The following is a 10,839-nucleotide window of genomic DNA, read 5'->3' on the forward strand; positions in this document are numbered from 1 at the left end:
TTTTTCATGCATTTGTGGGTCCTAGATCCTTGTCAACCGGGGCCGGAGTTACCATGTTAAATACGAATTTAGACGAATTCAGTAGCTTTTGCTTAATTTTGCTTAATTTATATGTTATGTCAGGAAATATATATTGTATAAATACACTATTATACGTATCGAAAGAACAAGCATTTTTACGTTAGTATGGTGGCTAGGGTTTTACAATCTCCATCTATTGAGGATATCTAGGTTGTGGCTAAAGGGAGTTCATTCGTGAGGATTCATGACGACCGGTGTGACATATTTGTATTAGAAAATTCATTAAATATGCTAAAATATTAAATTCCAATAGCACTAACGAAAAATGAGTGATGAATTTGTACGTAATAAATTCAAAAACTCATAAATTTAAAATTCTGACTTTGAAATCTCACCGGCCTCTATTTTTTTGTTCTCATGCTTAATTCCAACTCATAAGAATCTCATCCACACCCTATACTCTCTCCCTCCATTCTCTCTTCTCATTCTTCCCATCTTCTTTTATTTTCCCTTCATTCCTAAAATACCTTCAAATTCCATCTTTAAAAAAGTTGCAAACTTTAAAAAAACAATGTCTCCTTGGCCATATTTAGTTTTTCTTCTTCTTTTCATTTTGCTCACTTCAAGTAATGCAAACAATGAACAAAGGCTTCACCTCAAAACACTTCAAAGAACACATCAAAGCAATAGCCCAAGTTGTTATTCTCAAAAATCAAGTGAGTTTTTGCATAAACAAGATTGTAGAGCTAGCTAGTCATATTGATCAATTATTTTATTATTAGAAGGCATTTAATTTTTTGTTTTGATATCATCAACACTTTTATGGGGATCTCCTAATAGTTTTGATTCTTTTCATGCTTTTATATGCTATATATGTCACCTTCAACACCCCACCATTTCCACTTTAATTTATTCTTCACTAGGCAAAATGATGGTAATGGAATACAAACTACTTTGTTCGTTCATTTTTACTTCTTCATTATACTAAAAATACACTTTTTTGCTTTTTCTTTATAACTTTAAGCATATCAACTGAAAACATATTTTTTTTTTTAGGTTTTATCCTTAACATTGATTGCATATTGTAAAATACTCATATCTATTATTGTTTCTTAAGATACATGCAAAGTCCAATAATCGGGAGAAGTAAAAGTGAATGGAGGGAGTATTTTTATAATGTGATTCTATTAGCCAATCTTTAGGTTCTTAAAACTCTGTACTACAGTAATAACCTATTTGAACTGTGTTGTTATCTTCTTTTTTTCTTCAGAAAGTGAAAATGGAGCAACAGTATTGGAAATGCAGCACAAAGATTACTGCTCTGGATCAGTTACCAACATGAACAGAAATCATCAGAAACAACTGATAATTGATGATGATATTCGAGTTCGGTCAATACAAGACAGTATCAAGAACATCATATCTGGAAAAATTGAAACTTCATCACAAAACAATATTCCTATTTCTTCTGGTGTCAAACTGCATAGTCTAAACTACATTGTCACAGTAACATTAGGTGGTCGAAACACGACAGTGATTGTGGACACAGGAAGTGATCTCACATGGATTCAGTGTCAACCTTGTAGACTATGTTATAATCAACCAGAACCTCTGTTTAACCCCTCTGTTTCTCCTACTTATCGCAAAGTTATATGCAACTCGTCGGTTTGTCAAACACTTCAGTCTGCAACTGGAAATTCAGGGTCATGTGGGAATGATTTACAAGATTGTAGTTATGTTGTCAACTATGGTGATGGATCCTACACTCGAGGCGAACTTGGTCAAGATCATTTGGTTCTTGGAAGCACATCTGTTGAGAATTTTGTCTTTGGTTGTGGAAGAAATAACAAAGGTCTATTTGGTTTAGCCTCAGGGATTATGGGACTTGGAAGAAGTGATCTTTCTTTGATATCTCAAACATTTGAGACTTTTGGTGGTGTTTTCTCCTACTGTTTGCCTTCAGCTGAAGCTAAGTCCTCTGGCTCATTAGTATTAGGAGGTGACAGTAACACTACAATTTTCAAGAACTCTACACCTATTTCCTACACTAGAATGTTAGCAAATCCACAGCTTGTTACCTTCTATTTTCTCAATCTAACCGGGGTTACTATCGGTGGGGTGGCTATTCAAGATTCAGCTTTTGGGAAAACTGGGATGATCATTGATTCTGGTACAGTTATCACAAGGCTCCCACCAACAATGTACAAAGCTGTTAAAGCAGAGTTCTCGAAACAATTTTCAGGGTACCCTTTTAAACAAGGAGTTTCAATTCTTGATACTTGTTTTGATCTTTCTGCATATGAAGAAGTGAATATTCCCACTGTTAAAATGCAGTTTGAAGGTGGTGCTGAGATGGAAGTTGATGTTACTGGGGTTCTTTTTATTGTAAAAAGTGATGCATCACAAGTCTGTTTGGCTCTAGCAAGCCTCCAATATGATGATGAGATTGGAATTATTGGAAATTATCAGCAGAAGAATACTAGGGTTATATATGATATAAAACAGTCACAAGTTGGATTTGCAAAAGAGACATGTAGTTTCTGAGTTTTCATCATGCAGATAAAAGAAGTCAATAATGTGACTTTTTGGCAATGAAATTTTAAGAGTGATTATTTTTTCTAATATAAACAGGTTTTTAAAAATGTTTCAATGGAACTATGTAGTTTTATATTTTCCTACAAGTGCAATTCTTTTAGATTGTAAACTGTACACTAATACTAGTCCTAATTTGTTTGATGCTTAATCATCTCGTGAACTTCAATAAATATTATGCAGATGAGTTTAAGTCACAATTTGGCATACTCTAAAGTTTTACAAGCATATAAAAACATACTATGGCAACACAGGAATGTCTCGATAACCGAGCCAGTTGTTTTTTTCTTTTTTCTTTCTTCTGTTTTCTGAGTACATGGCTGATGGCCCCTTGGGTTATGGGAAGATAATGATATCTGTCCTCTTTTAAAGTACAAAGATATGGTTAATCTTAAGCCCACCAGCCAACAAAAGATTCTTTCTGCTCCTCTAAGCTACAACAGTAAGACCAAAGCCAACTGTATTAACAAAAAGATTCCAAGAAACTACAGAACATTGGTACATACAATTTCACAAAGGTCAATTTTTCCTCAAGTGTTGTGAAGGAATACATGTATACAACAAATCTAAGCCTTACTGGTAGGAATAACTTGGCTTAGTCAACTCAACTTCTTTTTACCAAAAGCTAGTATATCCATCTTGTATAGCTTCTGTCATGCTGCGCGCATAAAAATTCAACAGCACATGTGCTATTCCAGTTTTGCTATTTGTGTCGTGATCATGTATCCACTAAATGCTGATCAACACTGCTCACAAGAGGAGCCATTTCCATGTTCTGATTTTCCAACATATCGTCTCCCTTTTTACTCTTCAACATCTCGGATGGGAGAATAGAAGCATTTGGATCACTGCTGGGTATCAAGAACAGAATGAAAACTGGAAGTACTCTTAAAATGCTCCGAATTACTATAACTATCCAAAGGTTGTCAAATTGTGTTCTTGTAACATCGAAGGCATGAAGTAAGAGGCCTCCACCCCAGGATGCTGTGAGCATACCAATATGATCAATTGACATTAGCAAAGCAAAAAAAGTTCCTTCAATGCCCGAGGGGCAAAGCTTCGAACTGAGTACAAGGAGAGGCATCCATTTGAGACGCCCAATCATGTGAGAGAATGCTGCATCGCTTACAACAACAACATAATCAGGGATACCAAATCTTAAGTTTACACGTGAGACCAATATTAAGTCTACCAGCCCCGAAGCACCATATAGTAACTGAGTCCAGAAAAGTACACCACGAAAGGGATGGTTTTTAAATGCATTCTGGTAGAGGAGAACACCAAGAAGAGAGCCCACCGCACCAACAGAAGATATGGATCCTACCATCTCCTGCAGAGACATAGCAATACAATTCACACTTCTGTGTTGAAAAGATCTTTTCCAACTCGAGAAGAAGATAATGACTAATTTTCAAATAATGAGCTGGAAGTTAGGTCTTGAATCATTTTCAAAGTTGTCAACAAAAGGTTGTAGAGATATAATACAAATACCTTTGAGAAAGATGGGCCATCCTTTGCATCTGTATACCAGTAAAACATTCCCTCATGAATATGCAAACTCAATGCTAGAGAAATGTACATGTATATACATGGCCTCCAAACATTCTCGCATTTCAGTGCCATCCACATAGCCTTACCAGCATCCATGAACTTTTGACTTGCCTGCCTCAGAAACATAAATAGATGAGACAAATCAGGGGCGGATGTAGCACTTTGGCTACAGATTCATCTGAACTCATAAATGTCGATAAGGAGTGTAAATATATATGTAAAATCCTACTAATATATCAAGAAATATTAGATCAAAAATCATAATTTTACAGTACCATGAGTACACCTACTAAGAATCTTAAAAGTTGAATTCAATTAAATTTCAATCCTAGATCTGCCTCCGAGACAAAAAGAAGATGAAAGATTTCGAAGATGAGCGAAGGCAACTTACACGCTTATATGCAACGTTGTGTACATGAGCTTCACGTGTCATCATTCCTACCAAAATGACAAGTCCAGCTGGGATGCTTAAAACTCCAAATACCCCCTGCCCAGAGTAACATTATTATCAGTAAACAGGGAAATATACCAGTGACAGTAAAACAGCGACTGGTATTTGAACAGTCAGCTAATCATGCAGCACGATGGTTCGGTATGATCAAAAAGTAATCTATAGTAGTTTAAGTTGCCGATATGATTCAGGAAGTGATAAAATTTGTTGAGATAGCACTGCCCTAATTTAATGTAAGAGTCTCAGGCTTAACAAATGATTTGATCAATTTCAAACCTCAACGAAAAGACGAAAGGATACTGCATACAGAAAAAAGAAAAGATAACAGAGAACTCAGTCAAGAAACCTTGGATCCAATTAGATGTACCAAAAACCCACTGATTGCGTACCCAAACAGTTGCCCCACTGACGAGCTCAGACCACACAAGCTTTGCATGTCACTAGCAAGAGAAGGATGGCTTATGCTGTTCTCCGTCACACAAGCATCAATAGTTACATCTGCTATTGCCACTCCCGCACTGCCAGCCATTAGGCACAACAAAGCCAATGCGAGGTGTAAGTTCTGGTTGATTGACAGACTAAGCATAGCGACAACACCAATGAAACCTAAAGAACAAAGTGAGGTAAGTCATAAGAATGATTTTCTGTTTCCCATTTCAATTACACGGCATCTGGAAGTTAGAGATTATTGAATTCATAAGTGGTTAAATAAAGTACATCAAACTAAGACCAGCTGACAAAAACTTGAAAAAGCACCAAGGATATGTTTTCTTTTGATTCCATGTATAAGATGAAAAAACGTAAACATGGTTCTTCGTCTTATCAATTTCATCCTTCACGCTTGGCTTTACATAGGTTTTACAATAAAGTAACTAGACTAATGACTTGAATGTTCTACTTCATGCTTTGGAGACTTCACATAATTACCTCATTCTCCCAGCACAATGGACTGCTGCAAGGCTGTTTTGCTGGAAAGAGAGCATCCAACAAACGAAAATTTGAAAAATATAATTTAATACTCACCTACACACGATGTGACTGATACCCGAATGAACTTATATCACCCGCATTTTGTATTTGGGATATACATTAATTTGTTAGTTGCAAATGTATTAGAAGCACTACCCTTGTACAGAACCAAAAGTTTAGTTTAGATGTTGGCAAATTTGAACAGCTGAACCCCAATTTTCACAAGCCAATTAAGCAGAAAGTGGTGTAAAGAAAGAGAGGAAAATAACTCTTGACTAGAAGGAATTGAACTACTTTGAGCCATGTGACAATGACTTCTCTCCCCCTTTCCGGTGTTAATGTTTTCTTCTCGTAACTATATTACTCTCCAAGCACCAATAGTTTACCAAAGTTACCCATGATGCACTAACCTCCCGGACTTTGTGAATCAAGCTCATTGAATCATTTTTATAGACAAACATTACAAGTGCAAGTTGGTTTGCTACATTTTTAGCAATCCAAGTTATGATCCTGTTGGTTTAAAATGTAATAACAATTTTATGATTCTAAAGAAAACTCAAATTAAGAAAGTAAACTCAATTCTCTTTCTTAACAATGTTCTCTACTAACCTCTCAAACAGTCTATATCTTAAGAAATATTAATGTATGATGTAAAGAAGCTATACCAATTGAATTGCATTTTAGATCAGTTAGTGAATAGCAAAGTCATTCCAGACCCAGGAATCAAACCAAGGTACATATTCACTTTATCTTCTTTCCTCCCCTATGCTTTTCTCACAGTCATATCTGTTGTCCCACCCCACCCCACCCCCTCCCTTTTCCTCCTAATTGCATACAAAGTCTTTGCTTGTACTCTTCATTAAGAAGGAAGATCTTAAATTGTAATCTAAACTCTTCTTATCATCCCAAAGAGCATATAAATTGGACAAATTTTCTTATTTTTTGAAGCTCACAACTTCCATGAGCAAGCTCCATAAAACTAGAGTTGGTCTGACCTCAATGAGAGCTCAAATTCGTAGCATTCAATTATTTTTAAAGGCCTCCTTGATCTGAACAACAGAACACAGGTAAAAAGATAGCTTCTTACCCATCCATTAGAATTTCTTGAACAAGGAGCAGAGAGCACAGTAGCGTCTCTCTCTCACGATTTTTCTTATTGGTGAGAGGAACACAATAAGAAGGTAATGAGAAGTGTCACTATCGGGAAAACACATAAACATTCTTCCGTCTCCCAGTGACATCATATTAATGATGTATTAAGCATCATCATTACCATGGATTCCAGAGAAGAACCCGCTTCTGAAAACTATTGTTGGTATTGTACAGCTAGTGCGAACAACTCATATCACCAAAATGATGGTAGCTTGGGACAAGATTGAAGCTCCTTGGCGTATCACAGATACAGGAAAGTTAACACACGAAGACAAAGGTCTAGTCAAGTCATATTTGTAATGCATATAATAGCATAATAAATCATTCATCAAATATAGCTTTACATCCATAAGGAACCCCTAACACTCTAGGAATTTCAGCTGGTCATCGCAATTGCTCCTGAGTAGATAGTTTCACTACAGATCAATGGTGAAACATATTTCAGTGCTATTACACTACCATTACTTTACGAAGGATAAAATCATAAATGTTGAATACAGAAACAAGAAACAGATTGAGCAAAAAAAAAAATCAAAATATGGTTGCTTAATGATTGAAAGTCTTGTAAAAAAATAAAAATGATTGAATAGCCAACGTGAAGATTTACATCAACTTCGAAACATATGACGAAATTGCTCTGCTAAATGACATTGCCAGCTAGCATAATCCACTAGATAGACTATTGCAGAATCATAAAGCATAAAATTGACTTATTTAAGCTAAAAGTTAAAACAGATTTCATTTGCAAATGATGAACTTACCACCAAGAATGAAGTATGGCCGCCTCCTATATCCTAAAATAGGAAGAGTATCAGTTAAAAGTCCCCAAAGAGGCTTTACAACCCAAGGCAATTGAATTATTCCAACATAAACTTGTGCTTCAGATGGCTGTAACTTCTGTTCATCTTTCATATAATACTGCGTACTAATTCGGCTTAGCCCCAAACTCATACCCTGATTTATCCCATACAAAATAACCACAGACGAAACAAAGCTCCAGTGTAGCTCTTCAATTAGTTTTCTTAACCAATAAAATTGCCGAGAAATCAGACCTGAAATTCTATCTTTCGGCTTCTCGTCTCTGCGTAGTTGGCCTTCAAATGAAACCGCATCTTCTTGGCCCATAACTAAAGTGGCTCCGACGACAACTGACGAGATTCAGATCTGAAAATTTAGTCTCTACGCAGTACTGGAGGATTATAGAGTGATCAAAAGAGGATTTGGTATTCGAGAAAGATGATGAACTGAATTCAGGTACATTGGGTATCGGAAACCAGTGAAGTCAACTTGACGGAATACGAAAAACGATGAGGAAGAAAAACGCGGGCCGAGCAATCGGGCAGATCGATGTGTTGACTTCACTACTAAGTTTTTTAGTTCGACTGAATATAATAATGAAGGTCCAAAATTACATGCTTTAATTTCTCTCTTCATTTCGTGCATTTTTCTCTCTCTACCTTCACCAACTTTTTTCTCCTTAGAATTGATGACTCCGACGCTAGTAGCCTCCCTGCATCCTTGCTACGTGACTACTGACTAGTGACTACACCGTTAAAATGGACTTATCTCCGGCCAGCTCTAAGTTAAGGGGAATTTTCGCATATACTCATTCAACAAAAATATTGTTCTATTTTACAGCTATAGTTTACAAATTATAATTCGTAGTTACCTGTTATAACGAGGAGAGTGGAGAGAGATAAATCGTATATATAAATCGATTATATAATTGTATTTGTGTCAATCATTGTATTTATATATCTGCATACAATTTAAATTCGTATACAATTGAATTGAATTAAACTATTTGTATTTGTATATTCGATTGGTCTCTCTCGCTATCTATAACCACAAAGTATGCTTTGTATATGTATAATTTGTGTATATATAAAGCGAGAAAGAGAAAGGCAAAAGAGATATGTTCAAAGAAAGATTTGTATTTGTATAAAAGAATATAGAATGAAGAGATATGTATTTTGTGTTTGTATAAAGTGAGAGAGATTGACATAAGTGAAGCGAGAAAGACTGGGCAGGAAGAGGAGAGAGGCAAGGGAGAGATGATTGAAAAAAGAGAAGAGCGGTGAGAGAGATTCCATAGAGAGTGGAGAGAATGTAATTACAACTAGAAGTAAGTTCCGAATTATAATTATTGCATATTGTAGTTATGTTAGGAATTAAATAATATATATTTGCTAAACTATATAATTTTTCCAATTTTCAAACCTATTAAAGTTTATAAGCCCGACTCAAATAAGCATTGGGCTCCGACTCTTCAGGATAGATCAAGGTCGGGTTAAGATCAATCCATGGACCAAAACAAATTAATTTAATTAGAATTAAAATAATAACTACTTCTAAGACATGGTTATCTTTTAATTTACAAGTTTATTTTTTAAAATTTTGTTACTTATTTATTTGTTTAAAAAATTATTATTATATTCTTTAATTGTTAGAATTCTTGAAACAACATCATTATTTGTTATATTTGATAGGAAAATCTCTTTATTTTTTTGATATTATATATTTCAGATATGAGATTGTTGTTGAAAGCACCAATAATCATATGCATAGTGTATGTTATGATTGTAATTAGCATGTACTTTCATATAATTTCGATAGACATGTTAAAAAAAAGTTAATACTATGTAGGTTGTATAACTAGTCCATAAATTAGTTATACATATATCTAAATTCTTATCAGAAATAATACATGGACTATTTATCCTAAGACTTCCTGTCAAACGACCCCTTATATAATTTAAGTTTGAAAAGAAAGAAAAAGCTAATCCACCACAGTCGACCCTTCTAGAATTGAGTTGGAACAATCATTTTCAAATAAAAATTCGACCCATCCTAATCCATCAAATTCTTTGACCCTCGAGGCTTAGTACCCGTTTTGACTACTCTATTTGTGACACACACTGGTTCGGTCCGGCATTGGTTGGAAGGCCCATGAACAAAAAAAAACTGTGTTGGGCCAAATCTAGCATTTTGAAGTCCAGATCTTCCTAAACCCCCAAAAAATCATCTCAAGAAAATTGTAATACTTTTGACGTTTTCCTTTTCAATATTATTGTAAGAGAGTTACATTTTAATTGTTCAATATTTACATATTTCTATATATTGGGCGTGGTCCAGCATATACCGTCCAGTCAGGGGGGCGGAGACGAGTAAATTCAGAAATTTATACTATGTTATATAATTAAAATTATTTTATATATTAATCGTAATTAAAGAGCATGCACTTAATTTTATATTTTAAATTCTAGTGATGAAATTTTTTGACTCTGTCATCATTAACTATTAGAGGCTCCGATCGTCCAAGTCATCCTCAGGGAAATTTGCTAGCCCAATTGGGTTAGTCGATTGTCTATTTAATCAGTAAAACAAATTACTCACCCTGTATTCACCTTACTTTCACAATTTTTCGTGTAGCTTTATTTTTATCACCACATATTCTTATCTTTACATAACTTTTATCTAGATTATAGATAAATATTTTTAAGAAATTAAAAACACGATTATCAAAACTGAACGCATCCTAAACGATGTAACTTGGCTTAGGATAGGAGTAGGACCCAACCATAATATGAAAGTAATCAAGTAAAATATAAATAATTGAGGACAACGATGTGTCAATAAGGACCAAGAGAGAAGTGGATCAACGACTAGTCACTCTGATTTTACTTGCATCAACACACAGCCACAATCCTTTTAACTCATTAGTGGATCCTTACTATTTAGCTCAATCCTTATCTCTTTTACCATCTCATTCAATATTATCATATTCTTAGTTTTCCACCTTAAATCTTATTTTTGGAAGTGAGTGGCCGGTTTTCAAAAAATTAAAATGTCTGCAAAAGAAAGTCGGAAACGTGCAAAATGTTTGACAGTTGACACTATACCCTAAATCTTCTAGTTTGTTACCGAACTAAATGCTTTTTATATTATCAAATCAGCATTATTATACTTCCTCCCTTTCATTTCATGTCATATTTTTTGCATTGAAACAAGGCTATTTTTTTATCGTAAGTTTTTTTTAACATTTTGAATTATTAATTAGTGTGATTTATATTACTCTTTACGTAATTTACAAATATATAAAT

General features: G+C 34.7%; 2 protein-coding genes across 2 annotated transcripts; one reads left to right on the forward strand and one right to left on the reverse strand.

Annotated features, from left to right (window-relative positions):
* Window positions 1-437: 437 nt before the first annotated feature.
* LOC101256007 (aspartyl protease family protein At5g10770-like) lies at window positions 438-2,663 on the forward strand. The gene is made up of 2 exons (XM_004241625.5): window positions 438-737; window positions 1,292-2,663. Exons 1-2 carry the CDS (start codon window positions 593-595, stop codon window positions 2,563-2,565), a joined length of 1,419 nt encoding a protein of 472 aa, XP_004241673.1. The 5' UTR covers window positions 438-592; the 3' UTR covers window positions 2,566-2,663.
* A 393-nt stretch (window positions 2,664-3,056) lies between these two features.
* On the reverse strand, window positions 3,057-8,532 carry LOC101255706 (probable folate-biopterin transporter 3). Its single transcript, XM_004241624.5, has 5 exons — window positions 7,498-8,532; window positions 4,962-5,221; window positions 4,556-4,651; window positions 4,105-4,275; window positions 3,057-3,943 (listed from the first exon to the last, which is right to left on the reverse strand). The coding sequence occupies exons 1-5, from the start codon at window positions 7,859-7,861 to the stop codon at window positions 3,332-3,334; spliced, it is 1,503 nt and encodes a 500-aa protein (XP_004241672.1). The 5' UTR covers window positions 7,862-8,532; the 3' UTR covers window positions 3,057-3,331.
* Window positions 8,533-10,839: the final 2,307 nt, after the last annotated feature.

The sequence above is a fragment of the Solanum lycopersicum genome, chromosome 6 (genome assembly GCF_036512215.1).
Source record: "Solanum lycopersicum chromosome 6, SLM_r2.1".
NCBI classification, from domain to species: Eukaryota; Viridiplantae; Streptophyta; class Magnoliopsida; order Solanales; family Solanaceae; genus Solanum; species Solanum lycopersicum.

Bases quoted from the DNA above. Each gene is read 5' to 3' on its own strand.
- LOC101256007 (XM_004241625.5), top strand. From the start codon at position 593: ATGTCTCCTTGGCCATATTTAGTTTTTCTTCTTCTTTTCATTTTGCTC. The intron at 738-1,291 runs GTGAGTTTTTGC...TTTTTTCTTCAG, and splicing joins TTGTTATTCTCAAAAATCAA to AAAGTGAAAATGGAGCAACA.
- LOC101255706 (XM_004241624.5), bottom strand. From the start codon at position 7,861: ATGGGCCAAGAAGATGCGGTTTCATTTGAAGGCCAACTACGCAGAGAC. The intron at 5,222-7,497 runs GTAAGTTCATCA...TTTGTTCTTTAG, and splicing joins GCCATACTTCATTCTTGGTG to GTTTCATTGGTGTTGTCGCT. The intron at 4,276-4,555 runs GTAAGTTGCCTT...TTTCTGAGGCAG, and splicing joins ACAACGTTGCATATAAGCGT to GCAAGTCAAAAGTTCATGGA.